The 24,554-nt window shown below is 45.4% G+C and overlaps 1 protein-coding gene across 20 annotated transcripts in view; it reads right to left on the reverse strand.

Annotated features, from left to right (window-relative positions):
• SRPK2 (SRSF protein kinase 2) overlaps positions 1-24,554 on the reverse strand; it is a 214,460-nt gene that overhangs the window by 5,196 nt on the left and 184,710 nt on the right. For 5 of the 20 annotated variants that reach the window (XM_081079977.1, XM_081079972.1, XM_081079990.1 and 2 more), the window contains 8 exons: positions 21,070-21,235; positions 19,871-19,896; positions 18,149-18,395; positions 17,091-17,573; positions 11,895-11,998; positions 11,664-11,771; positions 7,068-7,137; positions 6,317-6,409 (listed from right to left, as the gene is read on the reverse strand). In XM_081079977.1, the coding sequence (XP_080936103.1) occupies positions 6,317-6,409; positions 7,068-7,137; positions 11,664-11,771; positions 11,895-11,998; positions 17,091-17,573; positions 18,149-18,395; positions 19,871-19,896; positions 21,070-21,235 (1,297 nt within the window). Of the gene's footprint in view, positions 1-5,883; positions 5,977-6,316; positions 6,410-7,067; positions 7,138-11,663; positions 11,772-11,894; positions 11,999-17,090; positions 17,574-18,148; positions 18,396-19,870; positions 19,897-21,069; positions 21,236-24,554 lie in introns of all 20 variants that reach the window. The other 15 variants (XM_081079987.1, XM_081079973.1, XM_081079975.1 and 12 more) reach the window with 8 other exon arrangements.

The raw sequence follows: 24,554 nt of genomic DNA on the forward strand, positions 1-24,554 counted from the left end.
CTACTGGAGCAGAAATGCCAAGCACAGGCTCTCCTGACGAGTCTGGGCCGAGCCCATTTACCAGCTCCAGTCCTGCGTATAACACACAAGAAACAGCTCCGTCCACTACCACCACTTATAGGAAATAAAAATAAAGTAGCTACCTAACAAGTTAAAGAACTTTTGCTGTGACAATTTTTTCTCTTAGCAAAATATAACAAGATAGGTTTTGCTGACACAAATTTTGGAAATAGCCAGACACATAATTATGACTGTGTTTACTTTTTAAACCACCTGCAGCCTTTCTTTCTTAAAGAATACTGAATATCATTTAACTCTAACTCAGCATCACACACGCATGCAAACAAGAGAGCAACCAGGCTACTCACTAGGCGGGTGCCCTGCCTCCTACAGTCACGGGGCGGGGGGGGGGGGGGGGGGTGTTGGTGGTGCAGAATCACCTTGCCAGCCAGGCCCCGGACCAGGGACAGGAAACAGGTCCCAAGGAGGAGGACTCCTCCTCCAGAGAAAAGGCTTTCGGACGCGACTGTACCTGCCAGTCCCAGATTACTACATTACTCTTTAAGGAAAAAAGTTAAGTGCTTCCATTAGATTTCTCTTAAATATTCTTTTAAGTGATTTGCAAAGGGAAATATATTATTTTGTCCATGAAACTATAATATTCCACAATTAAACATATAAGCATGTGAGGGTTCACAGCACACACGGGGGACGATGGAGGCAAATCCTGGCCTGTGTATTTCAGGGAATACTGGTAACTAGGAAAAAAACCTATGACATAAAATAGATGAGAATAAATTTTAACAGCATACACGTAGAAACTATCAATAAGTAATTTACTGGTACAAAGCAAAACACAAGAAATCTGAACAAATTCCTACAAAGTACATGTTGGTAAATACTGTAATAAAAAAATAGTAAATCTATATAAACCCTACCTCCCACACATATAAATATTAACTCAAAATGGATCACAGACCTACACGTAAGATCTAAAACAAAATTCTTAGAAGAAAACAGAATGAATCTTCATGAACTTGAATTAGGTAATGGTTCTTAGATGTGACATAAAAGCACAAGCAACCGAAGAAAAAGTAGAAAATTGGACTTCATCAAAATGAAAACTTTTGTACTTCAACTATCACACGTGTGCATTTGAGAGAAACAAAAACACATATCCACATAAAAACTCAGACATTGATTTTCATAGGAACATTATTCAAATAGCCAAGAAGCGAAAACAACAATGCCTATCACTGATAGAAATGCCAAATGTAGTAAGTGCATCTGTACCTAAAAGGACAGCACTGATTCACGCTGCCACATGGACGAACCTTGAAAACATCACAGTGAATGCAAGGAGCCACTACAAAAGTCCACACACTGTGTGACTGCATTTATATGTAATGTCCAGAAGAGGCGAATCCAGGGAAGGATAGTAGGTTAGTGGCTGCTGGGGGCTGAGGGTGGGGAGAATAGTGAGGACCAGTGGACACAGTGAATGAAAATGTTCTCAAATTAGTGGTGATGGCTGCATAACTCTGTGAATATTTTTAAAACCACGGAATTGTACACTTTAAAAGGGTGAATTGCATGATAATGTAGATTATCTCTCAATAAAGCTGTTACAAAAAACCTGGTACAAAGCACAAAACAAAATAACTTCAAAAGAATTCCAGTGTTGTGTTGATGCATATGGTAAAAATAAACATTTCACTAACTAGTAGATCATAATAAATAACAGGAATAAATGGGATGAACTATAATAGAATTTAGTTGAACCTGTTATAACAACTTCATATTTTTGCATCATATGTTCAAATTCAAAGTTAAATGATGGAAATAGTAGTTCAAACCTATGATCAGTTGTGGCATGTGGTTTATTTTCCAAAATGCCTTTGCTGTGTGTTCTGTGTCACTCCAGGACACAGCAGCTTCCCTGTCACACCCTGTTGTCCTCCACAACACTAGCTGAGGAGCAGAGGGGCTTTTTCCTGCAGCCTCCAAACAGGGACCTAAGAAAGAGTGAGAGGGTAATTACACCAGACAGCGAGTAGATGACGAGGGCTGTCCCAGGCAAAGTGGAATATACCTTCACTCTGCTCTAGCTAACAAAGGCATCCACCCAAAGCGAAGATGGGATATAGATTAATGTTTTTAAACTTAATAACTAAATACACCCACTCTTCACCAGGCACACACACCCTAATCCAGGCTCCGGGGATCCAGCAGTAACCCAGACAAACCCAGTCCTGTTCTCACAGAGCTCGGCTTCCAAGAGGAGAGCTTAGACCCACTAGTATGAGGAAACTTTTCTAGTTATTGCCACAGGCCAGGTCACACCGAGGAGACTGGCCGTGAGCTGACCCTTCCCGGAGGCCCAGCTGGGTGTCAGGCACCTCACAGGACAGACGTGATTTTTAGCTTTAACACCCACTCTTGCTCCCTGTCTTCGCAGTGGGATGAAATCTGCTGCCCACCAGGAGGACACAGAGCAGGAAAACCTGCAGTTCACTCCCTTGAGATCCCTGGCTGCTTTCCGATGTGATGTAAGCAAATTAATAGCAAATTTCCATTTTGCTTTTCTTAGTAGCAGTTCTGGCACAAAGATATTCTGGGGGGAAAAATTCAACGGATACATTTAAGATCCTATTTTTTTCCAAAACGCACCTGCGCACACATTACTTAGGGAGGAATGCACAAACACATCTTTTTGTGACAAATCATGCAGGTCATCCTGAGGGACATGGTAAAATCTATTTTCATGACAGGCCCCTCATTCATCATATTATTCCTGTGACTTCTGTACAAACCCTAAAACCCTTCTGATTTCCACAGTTACGATAAACAAACAATAATTAGGAAAGAACTCAAGTCCCAATTCCCAGTCATTTTAGGGGATTTCTTGCCTAGTCATAAATTCTCTCTTACATTCAAAGGAAGGAAAAAAGACTCTAGTTCCCACAGTAACACCAAATCAAATTTTTTTTCGTCTACTTGTATCTCGACCAAGAATGCCACATGCATTTCAACTCTGAGAGTAACCTTCAAACAATCGCCTCAAAAAGAGCTGTGTACGCAGGTCCTAGCACATGTGTGATACCGTGTTTCCCCAAAAATAAGACCTAGCTGGACAATCAGCTCTAATGTGTCTTTTGGAGCAAAAACGAATATAAGACCCGCTCTTATTTGACTATTTTGCTATTTTATTTTACTTATTTTAATATAATACAGTATGATATAATGTAGTTATATAATGTAATACCTGGTCTTATATTCATTTTTGCTTCAAAAGACGCATTAGAGCTGATTGTCTGGCTAGGTCTTATTTTTGGGGAAACACGGTAACAGCGTGACGATGGAACAGCAAGGTCCTCTGCAAGAACTTTCTATTCCAATCTGGGGACACGTGGGGACCGGCACAGACCCCACATTGTCCCAAAAGCACGGGTACTGGCAGAAAGGCCAGTGTGAAGCTGCCTCCCAGCACAAAGGGCCTGGAACAGGGAGCGCTGACCGGGCAGCATCGGCTCAGCATGCCTCCCTCACAGCCTGTCGGGAAGAGAGCCCCCACACAACGGGGCACAGAGAGCAGGCCCTCTGCTGCTTCTGGGTTGGCATTTGGCAGCTGCTCTCCCCGGAGGGAGGTGCAGCTCAGACCAGCAGCAAAGCCTAACACATGAGCCTCAGGACACCTGCCACCCCAGCACACGTGCCCTCACCATTCCAGGCTCTCCTTTTGTCCCTTTTCTTCTTCTTCCCCACTGCTCAGAGTCTGTGGTTCGCAATCCACAAAGAACACAGAGAAATGAGGAGCCCAGTCTCTGTAAGCAGCTCCTTGAGCGGAGGAAAGGCAAGTGGTCACACAACGGACGGAAGCGGGGGTCCCCACATGCCTTATGCCGGTGCCAGACCTGCTGATCCACCGAGGCAGCCTCTTGACTTGGACCGAGACGGGAGCTGTGGTTGGGTACCCTCCTGGTTCTTCTCCCTCCTCCCAGGGCACCAGCAGGTCGGTGCTGTTCTCTGTTCCCTGACAGACTAGACTGGGTGCTCCCAGCCTCCCTACCGCCTGCCCCCACCTGACAAGGGTGAAGGATATGGCTGAGGGTTCCCTGTAAGTCGTCTACCAGCCAAGGCCTCCTGGGGGCCAAGCCCCCTCCCACAGGCTCTGAACACATACTGAATGGGGAAGGGGTGGTCGTCTCATTAAAATAAATACAATCCCCCAAGCCACACTGAATCCAGAGTCTTTCCTTGCTTTAACCATTTTCAAATCTGGAAGTTTCTTAGGGAAACTTAGGCTGCTTTGTCAGTGATATTGTTGTCCGGAAGTTCATGAAGTTTATACCGTTTCCCTGTGGATAACTTTGCTTTAGCAATAATATCTGCTATTACTTGGGCCATGTGCTACCCACACATCCTCCTCGACTTTCTTGTAACGACGACTCACCCTGAAGGTAATCCCATAGACTAATTTAGAAGCAGTGGTTCAGAAATGACATCACCACATGAGCCCCTGTCTTAAGCAGGCTCAAACCCAGCTCTGTCACTAAACAGTTCAATGGCCAAGCCATTGCCTGCCCTTACCGCTACTTTGGCCTGTGTGAGAGTCTGCATGGAGGGAGGGGAACTCTCTATCTTCCTCATGTGACCCAGACTCGAAAGCCAGATTCTCAGAACCAATATTGATACTGGTTGTCTGAAGAACAGGTTTCAACCTGACAATTTTTTTCCCTGTGACAAGGTAATAAGAAAGTAACTGCATATCGTTACATAAGTCACAGGCTGCCCACTGGGCGGTCCCAGATAAGCTGGCAGTGCGCTCAGGGCGCTCAGATAAGCAAAGCAGGAAACCACCATCTTCTCATGGTTAGTTCTTGGGTCTCATGCATGTAACAGGGAAAAGTAATCTAAAGAATAAAGCAAGGACTGGTTAGCTGAATATCACCACAATATACAATAAAGGATAGTCTGTAAGAATTCGCTACCTCATAGGAAAATAAAAAGTCTATCTGGTGTTCCAAATTTGGCTAAAGCAGGAGAGATAGAGTATCTGGGACTTACAGAAATTTCTAGAAACACCATGTCCTGCTCATACCAACTTTAAAAGTTCTTTAAGAGTGTTGCAAACCCACCTCCCAAAAAACAAAATTTGAACGGAAAAAGCACAAATTAAAAAGACTAACTGTACTCACACAAAAGACTGTCACTGGGGAGAGGGTCTTTAACTATAAATCCCCTGGGGGCTTTTGGGGGCTTGTTAAAACTGACCACTAATAAGGGACTACACAGGGCAAAGAAACAGTTGTCCAGGGGCACACCCAGGGAAGACCCAATGGAGCTACAATATTGCGGCAAGTCACCTATAGCACAGTATGAGGTAGGTCCCAATGGGGGACAGGGTCCCCCTGTCAGGACTTGAGGCACACAGGATTCACAGGCCTCCCCCGCTCGGTAAACAGCTTAGACAGATCAGACAGAAGATGGCAGTTAGTGTTCAGGAAGCCCCGGGTCCAGGCCGCCTCTGCTCCAATGAAGACACACTCTAGGGCTCCATGAACACATGGAGGACGTGAAGATAAGGTAAACTGGTTTCTAAAAATCACTTAAACGCTTCTTATAACTGCGTGAGCACAGATTGGTGCTCAGAGTAGGAGAGGAGGTGTGGAAGAGAGAAATAGGAAGGTTGTCTCTTACAAAATTCTTATTCCACAGATATGAGATGGTTCATCCAAGTTTATTTCTCGGGAGCTATCTTCAGCAGAATTCCCCGGTTGTGAAAGTCCAGATCTTTCTCCACTGCCCAAATGCGAAAACATAATTTCTCCTTTTGGGAGAGGATTATGCTGAAATTAGTGTTGCTTATATAAATACCGTTACCTTTTCTGGTGAAAAACTCCTTGGAATATTTCCCCAACATAGCGTATTTTCGAGGGACTTTCCCCAGCAATTCAATGATCAATGCTACGTGATCTGCATTGGGAAACGTTGCCAGCAAAACAGAAACACACGACAGTTTAATCAGTACACTGCATGCAGACACTGTCACGGCCCGCGCAGACAGAAACAGAGCGCGACCTGGAGGGCTGAGGGCCCCTGCGTGGCCCTGGGACCAGATGGGCTGGGGCACAGGGTGACCGCAGCTTAGGCGAAATGTGGTTTTCCCTGTCAGCTTTGAAACCAGCACAGGAATTCTGCTGGGTTGCTTTCTGAATTTAGGAGAAATGCCTTTGTCACCATTAATGCTGCAAATGGCAGCTGCTATTCCGTTTCTGTCTGCATCGTGGCGCTTTTCAAAAAGAAGAGGTACTACCTCTGCGATTGAAGAATTCCCGAGAATATTTTCCAGACAGAGCAAAGTGCCTTGGGATACTGCCTAGCAGCTCTATGATGTGAGCTATGTGGTCTATGGAGGAGAGAAAAGGAGACGGGAATGGGAGGGGCCAGGGGAAGGAGGGGATAAAAAAAAGAGGGGAAAATTGAAATTAGTAAAAACTCAGAAACAGACACAAATCAACAATGTTTGCAGCACACCCATGCAGAGGCTTCTGGGACCGGCAGGCCTCAGGCACCACCTGGAGCATTAACAGTGACTGAGGCCAGCTTACCCCAGGCCACCCCAGCATTGCAAGCAAATAAGCATGGAAATGGTCAGGTTTACTGATGGAATTCAAGCCAGAATTCCCTGGTTTTCAAACTCAGCTCCCAACAGGACAGAAAAATGGGCAGCAGGTCAGTGGACAAAGGGACCACAGAGAGGCGAAGGGGTTCACACAGCCTGTCCTCTCCTGGCCACCTGGGCTTGGGGCCTGTGGGCAGCAAGACTGAAAGGCGGGCGGGCTCAGCCCAAGGGCTCTGTGAAGTGCCATCCCCGCCAGGAGGTGCTGCCCATTCACTGCCACTGACGGGGCTTCAAGCTCAAAAGAAAAAAAAGGGGGGGGGGAGGGGCCCAGAATTTGGTGTTTGAAAACCATAGCTCTATTTAAGTACAAAAGTATAATAGTGCCCAGAATTTCAGGACCCTCAGGAGACCCAGCAGGTACCCAGCGGGCAGCAATACTCACCTTCATCTCTGGAATAGTCCTCCCCAGAATGCGGCTCAAACAAATAATCTCCCGTGGCCAGCTCAAATGCCTAGGACACAACAGACGACATGCTAAGTGCCCCACAGGGACTGGTCCCCGAGTCAGCAAACTTTTCTCCTTGTGCAAGACCCACATTCTATAAGGGTCTGAATCAAACCAAAGAGCCTCCTAAAAGGGTTCAATACCAATTTTTTTCTTCCTTCCAAAGAGTTCAAAGCAGCTTTGGAAATATTCTTACATCTCCTTTCCTGGCTGGGGTAAGGGCTATGCGCTCTCCCTGTTGGAGCAGCTCAACAGACCTGTGGGCGCGTCGGCTGCTGCCATGTGCAGCCCCGGCCCCGCCGCCTGCACTTGGCCTCTCACGGCAGGACGAGCACTCGATGCAGGCGCACATCTGACTCCCGAGCCTGCCCTCAACCTGCAGGCTGACTTGGCCCCTGGGTGGCGGGTGCTACCACTCTCTTGAAACAAAGACCTTCATGTCTTAGTAACCAAGGGCTATTTTCAGAATTTCCTCATTTCATTCATTTCTGACTCAGTCAAAAGAACACTTAGCGCCTAAGAAGCCCGCTCAGTTCTGTGCCCGGGGCCAGGAAGAGCCCGATGACGGTGCAGCCCTCCTGAGGTGGGCGAGTGGCTTCCGGACTGACCACTGTCTGCCTCGTCACCGCAGCCTGTGGGGGAGGCGAGCTGTTTCCATTCCCACCAGATCGTCTCCTTCCCTGGCTCACATATACACACAGGAAAGCTGAGGACCGTGAGTTTAATAACAATACATAAAGACATCAACTGCTTAGCTCTGCTGATCAAATGCCATGTTTTAAAAACAAAACAAAACAAAAAAGGAGAAACTAAATCCCATGTCTGACTGTTGCATAATTACTTCTATTCAGTATCAGGTCTTGCTTTTGCGAAAGACGCTCAGGGGCCCAATCCCCCTCCACTGACCTGTGGGTCAGTGACTCCAACCCCCCGAGGTGCTGCCCTCCCTCTCCCCCCGCCGCCCACCTTCTTCTGCGGACAACCAGAGTGTGGGGAAGGAACCCTTAGGGAGACTGTCTGCCTGAGGCTGGCCCACCTCTGCCGCACTCTGCACAAACCACAGGTGGGTGCCCTGAGCCCGGAACCACCAGCTCGTGACCTCAGGACCCCTGCCCTGAACCAAACCTGCATCTGAGCAGCGCCTGGGCACGCCAGGTCTTGGCAGAGGGAGGTGGTCGCACAAGGGCTGCAGGGCCTGCACAGGTTCTCACTTGGCGCCTCTTTACCCACAAGGACAAAAAAATCGGCCAATGCCAGATCAGGGCAAAAACCCTCACCTTTGGCCACAAGTCCAAGAGGAACAACTGCATCGTGCACGAAATGGACAGAAAAGTCTTCCTCGCCTGGGACGCAATCCACTCACTACCTTACAAGCCACGAGGACAAGGTGAAACCCTAATGGAGAAAGGCCAGCAAGCCGCCTGATGGATGGAAGCCCTAAGGAGAGCTGCCCTGGAACCCTTCCTTGGGTTCTTGCTCACTCTAATTAATTTTCAAAAACATTTCAATCTGGTTGTATATATTGTTACAGCCTAACAGTAAGATATGTCAGCTGAGTGTTTGAAAGATGACCGTTTTGATTAGCACCACGTATTTCCCATGAAACCCTTAAGTCAAAGCAGCCTGTCGGTGAAACGGAGAAGACAGAAAAGGAGGAGGCAGAGGGAGGCTCCATCACGCTCCCTGGTCCTGGTTCTCTGGAGAGGGATGAACAGGGCCGACATTCCCACCAAAGCATCAGCCTCTGGACCTCACGACCTGCGTTGATGCTGGCGGCTAGGAAACCATTCAAGGTTCTCCCATTGTAACCTTGATAATTATTAGCTTGGTGCAAAAGTAACGGCAGTTTAAAAGGTTAAAAAAAACCGCAATTACTTTTGCGCCAGCCTAATAGTATTTATTTTTAACATTTGGAACTTTGGATTCTTCCGCCTGCAGTTGGCCTAACACCCTCCGAAGGCCTTCCTCTAGGACAACCTCCGTTCTCAGGTTCTGGAGACATTTCTTTCCTGAAATGCTCTCCCATGCCAAAGGGCCCCGTTCTGAATAAATAAAGTCACCGACTAGTTCTGTGACGTGACCAGGGCTAAAGAAGTTTGGTGAAATGTGCCAGGCTGGCTGTTTCCACGGCCCTGAGTCGGACTTACCATGGAGTCAACAGAAAGGGATCTCTGACCCACAGGGCAGAGGCCAAAGCCTCCACCCACACAAAATGATTAGATCACATACACTGACATCTGGAGGGGCCCCAAAACAAGGGGAACGAGACTCCACAACTGTGCATGGCAGCTGCTTGGCCTCGTTTGTCCTCCTTTTCCAGCAACAGCGGCTCTGCTCCCTGACCAGAGAAGCCTCTTATCAGTGCACCCTGGTACCAGCTCCCACGCAGCGGCGCCCATCTCTACCGTAAGACAGTCGCCCTAAGACGTGGTGCCATTTGTAACACTCAGAGGACCCCAGGGTTCACCACCAAGTCAATCTGGAGTTTATTACAGCTTGTGTTATGAAATGAATATACTGTTATATTTTTAAACTTCAACAGGGCAGGGGTGAGGAAACGCTGCCGCATCTTTACCAGGTTCTCTGTGAAGAACAGAAGAGACCTCTCATTCATGACCTTCAGGGATAAGGGGTGAGGGTGGGGTGGGCAAGGAAGGCCTGCCCCTTCCAGAAAAAAGAAAAAGAAAATCACCCCTAAAATCAACTGATTTTTAAAAACCCTCATGAGCAGCACTGAGAGAGCTCATGCTTAACCTCTTAGGACGGGGGTCGGGGGTGAAGGAGACCAAGTGAACGCTTCCCCTTAGGAGTTACTGATGTTTTGTATGTCGCTGTGCACAGCAACAGCTAATGGAAGGCAAAGCAGATCGTCTGGTATGAAACTGTACCGACAGCGCCACCATTATTCTACTGCGTCTGTAATCCTGTCCTATTTTTTCTGGTTATATCACCAAAATTTAACACCAAAATTAGAAGCACAGGATTTCAGAGTTGAAAGAGTTCTCAGAGTCTAATTCAGGGCAACCCTGATACAGCTCCTCTGTGTTGCTGAGGAAAATGGGGCCTGACCTCACCACATCCTGAGGCAGAACCCTTCTCCCCTGCAGCTCTACCAGTTCCAAGCTCCCTTTCTTCTGCCCTCGCCTCCAACAGCCGCCCAGAGCCCCACACCCCCTTCGGCCTGCCCCCTGGAGTCAGAGCGAGTCTAATTCCTCTCTCCAGTGGTCTCTGAATTCAAAGGAACTAATCCCACTAATTCTTTTCCATACCCAGCAACCACAAGGACTTCGTTTTTGATACTTATTAAAAAACTTAATTTTAAAATTACCTGGTATTATCTATCAGAGCAATGTGGGAATAGAAAGGCACAGAGTTTCAGATCTATGTGGCCTAATCTGTTGCCTCAGATCATGCAACTTGAAAGACACAAAACATCTACTTTTTCTAATATTGTTTTAGCACTAGCTGCTAAACAATGCTTTTACTTTAGCATCAGAGGCCAAACAATCCAGCACACTCAATTGTTACACTAATCTTTGAATAACAGTGAATTTAATTATTCAGCATTGCCTTTTTAAATGAGAAGGCAAGTGTCACATTGTTCACACAAGCCCTTACATTTAAATATCAGAGAATTTGGGGGGAAAATGTAAGCAAAGCACGAAACACCACCCTTATCAACACACACACACACACACACACACACACACACACACACAGAGTGTAGCCCACAAAGAAGGTGCTGAATGGGCCAGCAAAGAGGGCCAAGAAAGAGAAACTGAAATTGGCTTACGGATGATGGACTCATCATCGCTCATCAATTCACAGGCTGGGAGTAAGTGAGAAAAAGATGCCCTGGTGTGCTGGGGGAGAATTTGGATACAACTAAACTTATGATGCACAAAACTGGCAGTGAAAATGAACAGGGCACACTGGGGGAAGAGAAGGCAGCCTGGGGCCCTGAGGAAAACACCCCCACACTCTGTGGGGTCAGACTCAGTCAGAGCAGCACATGCAGCCTCACAAGTGACTGCACAGCCCAGGGCAATAGCCAGAACAGTCTCTAGATTTCACTTTATAGACGAGAGATGGAACACTGGAAATGGGCAATCCTTTCCTCTCCATAAGGAGAAAAGGCCTGTCAGAGGCCACTGTGACGGACTCCAGCCTTTCGGCCGTGGACAGTCTTCCCCTAAGACACAGAATGAGCGAAGGACGAAGCTGCATACAACCTAACAAGCTTGCAGTAACCAAAAGGAATTACCTGCAGTCATTTTATCACCACAGCAGAGGGTCTGATTTTCAGGGATGAGGAGAGATTGTCTCTCAAGGACCAGACCAGACCAAGCCCAAACCCAGGACAATTCTTTCATTTCTTAAGACACCCAATACAGCAAACAAAACCTTCCCCTCACCACCCATGGTGGACAACCTTCAGTCAGGGAAGCTTCAGGCCGCATGCTAAGACTGTCCCCATCATGAGCAAGACGGGGATGAGCCTGTACACGAAGAAAAGGGCCAAGCCGCTCTTACCATACACGCTGTACTCCAAATGTCAGCAGGTGTACTGTAACCTGCTCCTATTAAAACCTCTATGGATCTATACTGACGCGTCTGGATGTCTTCTGTGAAGTGTTTATGCTGAAAAGGAACAGAACGCGTTACCACGGAGGAACACATTAAAAAGGGGAAAACAGTGAATTTAAAACTGCGTCTTCTAACACATGATCATGACCGAAACGCTTGAGAAAGAAAACAACTTACCACCCAACAAGCATTTCCCAGGTCAGCAATTTTAACTCTAATTTTATCGGCATTCCGGGGGTCCAGCGGATTCACCAGCAGGTCAGCTGCCCGGGTTTTTGCTGCTGTGAGCAAACAGCAGGACAGTTAGTGGGGGCAGAGGTGGGCTGCATATGTGCACGCAATGTCTGCTGGGCGCAGAGCCTCCTTTTCTAGAAGCGATGGGATGATCAGTTAGGCCTTGAATGCTGTAAATTCAACTCAACGGACTTTAAAATTTGAGGTCTCACCTCTGGAAAATATTTCACAAAAGGGAGCCAACTGGCGGACCCAGAGAGTCCACGGATTCTGCCTTGCCCTCTCCCCTTTGTCTCACCTCGAGGGCAGGCAGCCCTGCTCTGCTCCTCATGCTGCCAGAGCCCATTCCCTAATGGACCCCACCTCACTCTTTTGTGTGTTAGCACCCGCATCATGCTGGCAGAGAAAACACTGTGCTGGGTGGCCCATCCCTCCTGACTGACTAAGTTCACCTAGCACCCGCACCCCCACCCCTCCCTCTGATCACAAGGATTAGAGGATGGTTAATTAACAAATGCAGATTAAAGGCTAGGACTAATTAATGGTGATTTAGCTTTGCACAAGGAATACTCCAGAACAGAGGTCTCCTGAGACAGCCTGGGCCATACAAGGCAAACCTCTGAGGTCCCTCATGATCTTGTCAAGTAAACGGGCCACTCTCAACCTCAGGGACCCTGAGAGAATCTCAACAGTAGTCACAGGGCCAGGCTTTTAGGGCTCCAGGAACCAGAAGAGCGTCTCAGGTAAGTCTAGACCTTGCCTGTATCAAGCACAGATAACCAGGGGGCAAGTGACAAAAAAAAACAACGTGGGGGCCCAGTCAGAAAATGCTGAAGTCGAGTCAGCATCTTCGTCAAACCTCAAACTGACCTACAAGCTCAGATTTCTGGAAAGGATGAGATATAACCATGGCTTCTATTTATTTTAAGAAGTAATTCTGAAATGGTATTTACAGACTAAACAGAAGAGCCTGCTCAATGCAGAACATTAAACATCCTTTTGTTTACTCAAAGCTGGGCTCTGCTAAAACGAAGCAAACCTCCTTTTGGGTATGCCCCTGCTCTGGAGCCACAGAACTGGAGGGGGCCCTGATTCGTCAGCACCCCACACAAGTAGCAAGGCCAGTGGGTAGGCAAGGCACCCGGGACCTGGGGCACGCACACAGCTCACCAGCAGCGGCCAGAGCATGCGGACAGAACTCTGGCCGGCATTTTAACCCCAAGACACATTCCTCGGGTGTATGGGTCAGCCTGGGCCGGCCAGGCTCACACATAGGGCAGGTTCCCTTCTTGCTTCCTGCCCTGTGCCCATTTCCCTCTTTATAAGAAGGCTGGTCCGCCATGGAGCCTCACCCAAAGCCAGAAATGAGCTGAGAAGAAGAAACACAGGAACTCGGAAATGATTTGAAGGAAAGCGCAGCGACCCACACGAGGAGGCAAAATGTACACACGGAACAGAGTCCCAGGAGAAACACAAAAATGCTGACTCAATGGGTAGATGGGCAGCGCGAGAAATGGCTGGATGACTCCTACATCATTTAATCAGGACAGTCAGCAAGCAAAACAATGGAATCTGAGGTTTTGCAGAACTGAATTCAAATCTAAGTTTCAGCACTAACAATTTAAACTGTTTGAGACTCAGTAAAAAGGAAGACGGGGCAGGGCCCACGCCTCCCCCACACACGAGTAAAAGACCAAAGGCAGGAGAGCTGCAGCGGCTTCTGCCAGGCCAGATCCAGGCCTCTGCTCTGCCTGTGACCAACCAGCCCGACCACCCGCCCTCTGAGGCCGAAGCTTCTCACTGGCCAGTGAAGGGCCAGCCCTCCGCTGGTGACAGCCTGCTATCCTGATTCAGGTTTGTAGTGACCTGGCTCACAAATGATACTATGCAATTTATCTTAAAAATTTAATTGTATAAGAACACAGAGGAGGTAAAAAAAAAAAGAATTTGCTTCTATTTCTGACTTCCTTTTCGCAGTGTGGCAGTTATCTGTGCTAGGGTACCTGATGGCAACACTCAACAAAGCCCGTTGAAACACAGGGACACTCAGGCTTGCTGCAGAATCACACCAATTTTGCTTTGCCTGGGAATCGGATCACCTCCTTTGATTAAGTCATGATTGAGATGACCCGTCACAGCTCTTCCTTGCTCTCTGCTTCTACCAAGGAGGGAAGAGAGAGGTGGGAAGATTTCATTCCAGGAAGGGCTGGAGTCCTTAGTCATTTCTGATAAACCATCTCTGGGTGACATTGCATTCATTCCATGAGAAGCTCTCCTAGAAACTAGTGAGATGGCAGCCAGGAGGGCCTCGGAGTGATGACACAGCCGTCATCAGGTATCTGCAAGGGACCGCACCAGGCCCCCACTGACTGTTCATAGTTTAAAACAGACATACAGGAAGGCAGGAATACCCTCTGCAGGCGGTTCAGTACCAGGCCCAAGTAGCAAAACTAGGAGATTTAATGTCCAAACCTGACCCACTCATTCGCCAAACAGTTACTGAATCCCTTGTATGTGCCAGGTGAACACATACTTGGCACCAGGAACAGCATGAACAAGATGCAGAGGGTTCCCCCCACCACACCCCAAGTTAGGAAACTCATGCACCGGCTGGGAATATGGGCAAGAAAGAAAATTTAAATGAACGATTCACATACCATGTCAGGTGGCGATAAAACGAGATAGATAATGGTAAGGGTGTTCTGGGGAGGTCTTTTCTAAGAAGGTGACATGGGAGGAAAAGGTCTGAATCAAGAGAGACATGGACGGGGGAAGCTCTCAGCAGAGGAGCAAGTGCAAAATGGAGAGCCACAAACAAGTGGGCACTTTTGAGAAACTTTAGAAAGAAGCCAGTGTGGGAGGTGAAGAAGGAGCACAGGAAACAGAGAAAGGGAGTAGATAGGAGATAACATGAGAGGGGGGCCATCAGGGAACAGACCGTACAGAGAACAGACTGTACAAAGCTCGTAAGCTTTAGAGAGCGACGCCTCTGGGTGTTTTTCTAAGAGGACACACCTGGCGAGCACGGTGGGGCGGGGGCAGGGGTGAGCTTTCTAAAGCTCTCTCTGGCCCGCTCTACAGAGAATGGGCAGGGCAACAGCAGTCCAGGTGAGATGCCGGTGGCTTACGAAGTGAGAGTGAAGTGATTCCAAATACCTGCAGGTAAAGCCAACGAGCCCACCCTGCTCAGGGTACCTGTCCTGCAGATAGGCTGTGGCTCTAGCAGCTGACAATGCAAGAGGAACTCTGCCTCCTCTTCTCCAGGGACAAGTCCACATTCTTTAGCCTGGCATGTAAGTTTTTCCTCAACCTTCTCATTCTGGCCCGGCCTTCTCTGCTGCTATTCCCTAATGTACACGCTCTGCTGTAACGACAAGGACCTACACATTCTGAATAAAGCTTGTTTCTCTTGCCTCGGGTTCATGTAACAGGCTCCAGCCCATACCCCTTCCACGAAGGAATACCTCCTGTGACAGAGGTTGCCCAGGCGGGGAGGCTGCCACCCAACAACCAAGCCGAAAACCAAAACTAAGTACCTCCAAAGATATGACTGGGTAAGGATGGCCTGCCCCTGCTATGTCCCTAGAATTTAACAATACTGAAAAGGTCTGCTTGGTAAGAGACTGAGGTCAATAAAAAAAAGAACAAAGAAAAATAGACCTATTTCTCCCTGATTAATGCGACAGGCTGCTGTGGATGGAATGTGTGTTGCACACAGTAAAATTTTGATTGTGAATGTGAAAAGGGAAGAGAAGAAGAATATGCCCAGATATCACTGTTTTGTTTGTTCCTTATTCAATCAGTTTGTTTAGCACTGGGTTAAATGCCGAAGATACAAAGGGAAAAACACACAGTGACCTCCAAGAGTTTACATCCCAGTGAAGAGAAAGACAATGGAAACAAACAATGACCATACAGTTAAGAGAAGTATGACCAGTAGGACAAGAGAGCAAAGCCGCTGGGAAACTCAAGGAGGACCGCTGTTTGAATCACTACCTGACAAAAGAATAAAAGTTTGCCCAAAAAGTGGATAGGTAGGAGGAAACATTCCAAACCAGAGGAAAAGCATAAGCAAAGGTACAGAAGCATGAGCGAACACGCCCTGTGCACACACACACTCTCTATTATGTTCTGAAAATAAACCGGGACGAGGCTAGGCTCCATGGTGACCGAAAGGCTCAGGAGGAGAGTGGCAGCATGAGGGCAAAGGAGACACACAGATGTGAGTTCTTCCTTAGATGAACCGACATCCAGGGGAAAGCATCGTGTAAGTTGCTGCTCAGAATAAAGGTACAGGAACAGGGTAAGTCTGCCCAAGTGAAAAATGAAACCCCTCGTTAGGATGATGGGTCACAGCCAGCACAGGGGCCCTGCAGCTCTCCCACCTGCTGGACCAAAGGGGCTGCAGAATGTCATGGGGTGCTTGCAGGGAAGGCTCACGCAAGGACTCTCCATGTGTTCAACACTCTTGTCAGCAGAGGGAGCAGAGGAGGGTTCTGAGTTTTCCACTGTGGGCCAGAATGGAAACCAACGGTGACGCTCGCTGGTTGCTTACTAAAGTCCCTTGGCCTGCCACCGGCAGACACGCCACGTGTCATTGTCTCTCAAAGTAAGGGTTTGATGTAAGTCATCACCGCATCTAAGTCCATGCCACTTCCTTTAAAATTTCAGCTGAATCCTACAATCAGGAATAAGTATCAAAATAGAGTAAGACACCTTTTCTTCAATATAGATAAAGAGCAGGCACATGTTTCCTTGAATAGAGATGAAACAAAACAAAACCCAAAACTAAATATTATACTATGAGATGAAAGTAGAAATTACAAATTAAACTACATATTCCAGAAAGCAACAGGTATAAGTTCTTAGACTCGGAAGGTTTTGCAAATGTCACTAAACACAGAAAGAATGAGAAACACTCAGAAATGGGATCTGATATGCAGAGGCAAGATAAAGCCTCGTGGCACACAATACAGTTTCCATTCATTAATTCCTCACGAGTACAACAGCACTAAAATGAAAATGGTAATGCACACAGACACGGCTTTACCGCCTCCAGCCAGGTCCCTTCACAGCACCTGTCAAGTGTGTGACACCCAGGCCACTGAAAGCAGATACCTGGTGGGGAGGGACACTTACTTTTTGGCAAATCCCCGGTGCTGGAGGCTGACACTGTCCTGCTTCTGTCGTGCGATGGACTGCTTTCCTCAGGCTCCGTAAGCGGGGATCCCTCAGAAAGCGCAGAGCCACAAGCCACAGGTTCTAAGGGCCCAGGGAACAGTGACGTGGAAAACTCTGGAAACTGTGCCTCGGGAATTTTATGTCGTCCATTTGGCAATTCACCATTGAATTGTTCATAGGAGCTGCTATACGTGTAATCGCTTTCTGCATTTGGCTCATCGAGGTTATATTCCTCAGGGTTAGGGCAATCTTCTTCATCGTCGTCTTCCTCATCCAGCTGCCGCTCCAACAGGAACGGGCCGTTCTCTATGTGGCCATTGGTTCTGGGTGATTCTATCCACGTGGGGTCTATGTTCGCGAGTTCGGGCTCCACGTCGTCTTCATCTTTCTCAGTGTTTTCCTTCTCGGCGTCTTCTTTCTCCTCCTGGTCCTCAGCTTCACCTTAAAAAGTCCATGAGTTAAGAATTAGAACTTTACTCTCCTGATCACAGTGGCAACTTATCTTCTCCAATGAGACACTTCTGAATGTGCTTAATTTACACACTACACAGCAAACACCTACCTCTTGGCTCTCAGGATAAAACCCTCAGGTTTTTGAAAACTTATTTTTCGTTTATTAAATAACTGGCCTACTCTTATTAGAAAAAGCTAGCTTTGGGAAGAAAAAGACTCTTAATAGTTGCACTATCATTTCTGCCCTCTATAATTTTCAGGTGTTTTGGGTGCATTACTATTAGGTGCAAGGTTAATTACAAAATAAAGCTATAATAGAGACGTGGTGTTTCTCAGACATTTTCCATATTTTGAACAACTTTTGAAATATTAATATTTGTGGCATATATTTCACAAATGAACTACCAAACTGTTCCCCATACTCCCAAATACGAATTGGAGAGAAGCATCCTCTCATCTGAAGAAGCAACACAAAGCTAGCGTACGTGATGACTTGGGGAGGGGGTCCCCCATTAATGACGTCCCTCGGCCCCCCTGCAGCCCCTTCTCCAGATTTCACTGACCGTTGTCATGGGCAGTCTCTCCCTCGGCAGCCTCCTCTAAAACTGCTGTTTTTAGTTTCACCTCTGGGCGGTATTCATCATCTTGCTCATTGGAAGGTACAGCTGCTGTGACGTTTTCTTCTATTATTTTCCTTTCGGCTTCTCGCTCCAATTCTTCTATTTCCTGCAGGCGCTTTTCCAATAATTCAGCCTGCCTTTTCTGCTTCTTTTTCAGTTTTTTCTTTTTGTTTTTAGAAATTTTTCCTATCTACAACATGGAAGAAAATAGCACAGGTTAATGTGCTTCTTTTTAAAGCACTATGCAATAGTGTAAGTGCTGGCAGAATTGCAAATACTAACACAGTCTGTTTTTTCAGGTCATGTTCAATTAAAATCACATGTCTAGACATGAGACCCACCTGGTGGCTAGGGTTACAGTCAAATCAGAAAAAAGAAATCAATGCCAATATCACATAATGGGACGGCCATGAGGTCCTGCCCTCGCAGGGGTATAGCTTAACTCCAATAAATACTTCTTTTTCCTTTAAGCTCAAAGAACTGAATACGTTGAGATACTCTTGCCTTTAAACAAGAAGCACCTCCTGCGAGGTGTTTTTTTTTTATTGTTTTTTGGGTTTTTTTGCTGCTTCCTATATATACCAAGTAACAATGTCCCTTCTCCTTCATGTCTTACTAAACTGTCCGCCAACAAAGCAATGCCTGCCAAAACAGGTGTATTTCATTTATTGTTCGTCAACAGCACTGTTTGTGTTTGGGTCTCACACACTGAGCTGTTATCAACAGCCAAAATGGCATAAATGTAAGAAATGAGCATATGAGGTAAAGGAAAATAAGAAAAAGGCAGTTTAATTCTGCCTCCAATCATAGCCTGTGACGGGGAAAGTACTAGCAATGAGAACCTCCAGTTTTCACAGAATCAAGCAAAACAAGCCAAGGGAGAACTCTGGGAAATGACTTGCTCAGCACCTCAGCAGGCCAGCTGGCGTCATTGTTACAACTCCCTCTCGGACTGGGACTTCCATTCCGAACTGATGGCTGTGTGCAGCACTCCGTTCTGGACATTTCCTTTCAAATGCTTTTGGTTCATAAAATTTGTTTGACCCACCAACTCAAGATATATACACTATCCTCTACTGGAACCGATCCAGGTTTAGGTCCTTTGAGGTAAGATTTAATTCCAGGCAACTTGCTTCATTTGATTGGACTTAAGTGTTTTAACAGGCCCAAAAAATAGATAATACTCTTTCATATTTAACTACTGGCTAGGGAAAAAAAAATAGAACAACGGCTTTAGAAAAACAGGTAACCTAGAAGCCAATCAGAAACAAAGTAGTTTTTTTTGAATAATCACGCTTCAAACCCTGTCTCTATCACCTCACATTTCACCAGGCTCGGCCAACAGCACTCCACAAAGTACATGAGAAAAATGAAGATCAAACATGGAACGGCTCCAATTGAACAACTCTAAAAATCACTTCAACTGATCAGACCGTAAGTCTTATATATTCAAGGATGCAGTGTTTATGAACGTAATCTGTCTTTTATGTTAGTATACATTGAGAACATCTGTGATTGAGAAAGGAGCAGAAAAAATGTACAACCAATTCCCCAAAACAACAAATCGTTCCAGAAACAGAAACTAATGTTACAATTTGAAAAATTCAATCATGAACAGTTGCTTTTGACATGAAGGTGAAGAAAAGTATATGCGTAAGTACTTACAGGTTTTTGCTGTGGAGCGGTACTCACTAAAACAAAATAAAACAAAATGACTATTCAGAGGAAAATTGACACATATATCTTTATGTAGGTAATTTAAATTGTAAAATGAAATAATTACTGGCTTTTAATTACCTGATTATAGAGATCTAAAGAATGTGTACCCAACTCAAACAAATGATTGGCTCTTAAAAAGCATAGCAGTAGTTGTTCAATATGGAGCCATCTCTCTTATTTATCTAAAATTAAATACGCATTTATTTAAAAAAACAGTCAGCCCCAAAGCATTGACTGATAATTTAAGAAAATGGAGAAGAGTTCATAAATGAAGTCATCGAACCAAATTTGTTTATTATAAACAATGCAATGAACACTTTAGATTAGAATATGTACATCTATGTTTGAAAACTATTTAGCAAGTTTATACAACTAAAATAAATCAAATACTGCAGCAAATATTCTAGAAATCCAATGACCAGACCTTGCCAGCCTCAAACGCTTGACAGACTATATAGTTCCATGCTCAAAAAACCTCCTGAAGGTAGAAAACAAGATTCAGAGGTGCTGCATCTCCTCAAAACCCCAGCCAGCCAGTCACAGGGCTGCAGCCGTGTAGTCTGCACGCCTGCCTGACAATACGTTAAGCACAGATATCACAAAGGGAGGGTGACAGCACAGCCACCACTTTATTGACACCTTCATACTCAGAAAAAAAAGAAAGAAATAAAACTAAACACGCCAATACTCAAGTCATTTGGTCTTCTGTAACTGGTTCCTAATATACTGGTTCAGCTCAGTCTGGAATAGCTTTGCGAACCAAAGGCTAGGAAGCGTTCTAAGAAACCTGAAGCTAGAAAAAAATTCTGATGACTGCAGGTCAGCTACGGGAAACCTGCTACCGTACACCCCTCGACAGAGAAGTGGGCAACACACAAAGAGTTCAAGTGTAGATGAAGCAGCAGGGAAGAATTAAATGACCTTTTCAGAGAGAACCAAGTTAAGTAATTCAAATATTATGGTATAATTTCATTGGGGCATCTTCCGTCTCAAGAAAAAGGTCTAGTTATTTCTAGGAATCAGGCTCTTACAAAAGTTCCTAATATTGGTAATGTACAAATGTGCCTCCACTGCTTCACTGTGCTACCTTGCAGGCCCTCAATGTCCCCAAACTGGCTGAAACAAAGCTGGCTCAGCTCCCTCACCTGCAGACCCCGAAGGAGGAGGAGCACCTGCTTTCTGCCACTCGGTGGCCTCGGCTGCCATTCTTCTCACATAAGCGTCATCCACACACATCAAGATGTTTTCCGGCTTTATGTCAGTATGAATGATCTTGCACTTACTATGTAGGTAATCTAACCCCTGTAGAACCTGTCAGAGTAAAAGCAAGAGGGGAGATGAGTTATTAATACCTTTATTAGTCAACATTTACTTGTAAAATAAGTAATATTATCACAAGGCGCAAAATTCAATAGACAGAAAAGGATATTTAGTAAAACTCTCCTCCCACCTTGGCCCCCACAGGAATGTAGCTCTTTCCTACAAGCAGCCTCTGTGTGTAATTCTGGAGATAACTCAGGCTCACGGAAGCAAATGCATCTATATATATATATATATATATATATATATATATATATATATATATATAGATAGATACTTTTTTAATAACAACTTTATGGAGATGTAATTTACATACTATACAATTTACCCTTTTAGGTGTCTAACCCAGTGGTATTTAGATGCGCAGTCATCACCACTATCTAAGTTAGAACATTTTCATCACCCCCCAAAAAACACTATACTCATCATTAGCGGTCATTCTCCATCTCCTCCAAAGTCCTATGACCCCAAGCAACCACTAATCTACTTTCTGTCTGATTCTGGATATCTTATATAAATCATACAAAGTGGTCTTTTGTAACTGGCATAATGTTTTCAAGGTCCATCCATGTGCAGCATGTATCAATACTTCATTTAATTGCCAATTAACATGCCATTGGATATACCATATTTTGTTTAGTCACTCACTTGATAGATATTTGGGTTTTTCCAAGTTGGGGCTATTATAAATAATATTTTTATTTTGGGGGGGGTATACACCTAAAGGTGCAATTGTTGGGTCCTAGGGTAACTCTGTGCTTCGCCCTTTGATGCACTATAAACTGTTTTACGCAGTGTCTGCACCAGCCACGCAGAAGCGCTCCAATTTCTTCATCACGGCCACAAGTTGCTGTTGTCTTTTTTCTTTCAGAGACTCTAGTGGGTATGAAGGGCTGTCACATTGACCTGCATTTCCGTGATGGCTAATGTGCATACATGTTTAATACTGCAGGAAAGGAGGCCAAAGTTTCTTGACTCATTTCCACTAGAGAGGAATATTTTTCAGTTCTTCAAATGAATAAAAATTATGTTTAAAATACAGATCACGTTTCTATACATTAGAAATCGTACATGCTTAATAAATATTAGCATTTAATAAATATCATTCAAATATTTTAAGTTATTTAGGGTCTTGTCCACAATAGACAAGAAAGCGGGACACAGACAAGCAGAAGATATATGTCACCCAACTCTGGAAAGCTCTTAACAAAAACCCAATGCTGGCCTGCCCGGTGGCTCAAGCGGTTGGAGTTCTGTGCTCCTAACTCCGAAGGCTGCCGGTTCGATTCCCACATGGGCCAGTGGGCTCTCAACCACAAGGTTGCCAGCTCAACTCCTCGAGTCCCGCAAGGGATGGTGGGCTGCACCCCCTGCAACTAGCAATGGCAACTGGACCTGGAGCTGAGCTGCGCCCTCCGCAACTAAGACTGAAAGGACAACAACTTGACTTGGAAAAAAGTCCTGGAAGTGCACACTGTTCCCCAATAAAGTCCTGTTCCCCTTCCCCCATAAAATCTTTTAAAAAAAAAAACAAACAAAAAACAATGCTTCTGCCTACCTGAGTATCTGGCTAAACAACCTTAGCGATGACACTGTATTGGGAAGTGAAGGAACAGAGGTTTCAAAAAAATAAAAAGAGGAACACCTGTCATTCAAACAGGATGAAAACCCCTCGTCTAATCCTACATTCATCTAAAATAACTTTTCCTAGGAAGTATTTTTACAGGACTTCATTCATGAGCATCAGTCAAGCTCCTATAAACAGGCCACACACTAATACAAGGTGTTTGAATATATGGCAATAAACCAAGTTCCCTGTCTTTGTGGGGATTACACTGTCTTCGCGTCCGCAGAGAGCTTACTGTTTCATCCCAGGGGGAGGGAAGAGACTGGCCAAAAAGAAACCAAGCTGAATCCCGGGCACAACAAAAGCAATTTAAAAAGTGGATGAGTTCCTAGTAAGTAGTACCAGTAACTGTTAGCACTTTTCCTAAAGGTCTTTTCACCACCATCTCATCCACAATCGCTGTTATCTTTCCAACTTGGGTCTTCCACCGTTCACAGGTTGTTTTACGCCGTGGGAGGCGGCATGGGTCTTAGAGTTCATGTGATTCACTATCCAACTGTGTCAATATAAGTTCCCAATGACAACGAGGCGCTCGAGATAAGCAGTGTTCTCAGCAAAAATTTAAGAGTCCAAAGTTTTAAAATACTGGCTATTGCACTCAACTGGGTTAACTTTCCTAAAGAAGCATAGTTTATAACGCCTGTCTATGAACACATGCAAAAGACTTCACCACTGGGACAAATTAAGTAAGCTAAGTAAGATAATGCAAATCCTTAAAGGAAAGGAAACCGTTAAAGAAAGGTAGCATTAAAACACAGCCTTGGGACTCACACCATTCCTACCCTGCCGCTCCAACGTTTATTCACTGGGCAAGGTATTTAAGCTGGTTGAGATTCCATTTTCGTATCTATGTAAGGGGGGATATAACTATTAGAAATATGGTAAGAATTACAAATAATATGTGGAAAACTCAAGAACAAGGTCTACCTCACAGGAAGCTCAAAATAAGTGGCACAAGTGATTCAGAAGACTTGTACTGATACTGACTAAATAGCTATAACTTTCCTCCATCTCGCATTAAACTTCTCCAGTCTTATTTTGCCTGTCTCTAATATGAATACGCTCTACTTGGTAACTTTTGTGGTATACCACAGCAATAAAATTCCATAACCTGATTCCGTAATTTCTTTTAATGCTAGATTAAAAAAAAAATCTTTAGCTGTAAGCTCAGAATGGCTGTATTTTCAAAAATATCATTTGTGTTCCAGCCAGTGAGGTTTAAGCAATAAAGCACCCCAGAATCCAGAATCAAACAATAATGGTGGGCAATCTTACAACTATTTATGTAGAATTACTATGATGATGCAAAAAAAATCAAAATCAGAGTTTCATGCTCAAGGACAGAGCTCCCCTTGCAAATTCTTAAAAACAGTAAAAAGGAGCCTTTACTAATTTCTCTTCTGTTGCTTTCATTTGTCAAATCATAGTGTTTGTCTCTCTTGCTAAAGAACATACTCAGCCTCATCAGCAGGAGGCAGCAGAGGCTGCAGAGATCCTTTGGCTGCCATCGCTCCAAACCTACAGTTAGGTGCCACTAAGGATGAGGTCCTTCTAAGCACAAATGGGCCAGGGACAGGGCTGCAGCCACTCAGAGAAGCCAAATCACACCGGGGCCAGCTTTCTCCATGGGAGACAGACGTGCAGGTCAGCAGCCACACAGAAGTGAAGACACAGCCCAGGGCT

The sequence above is a fragment of the Rhinolophus hipposideros genome (genome assembly GCF_964194185.1).
Source record: "Rhinolophus hipposideros genome assembly, chromosome: 18".
Lineage (NCBI taxonomy): Eukaryota > Metazoa > Chordata > Mammalia > Chiroptera > Rhinolophidae > Rhinolophus > Rhinolophus hipposideros.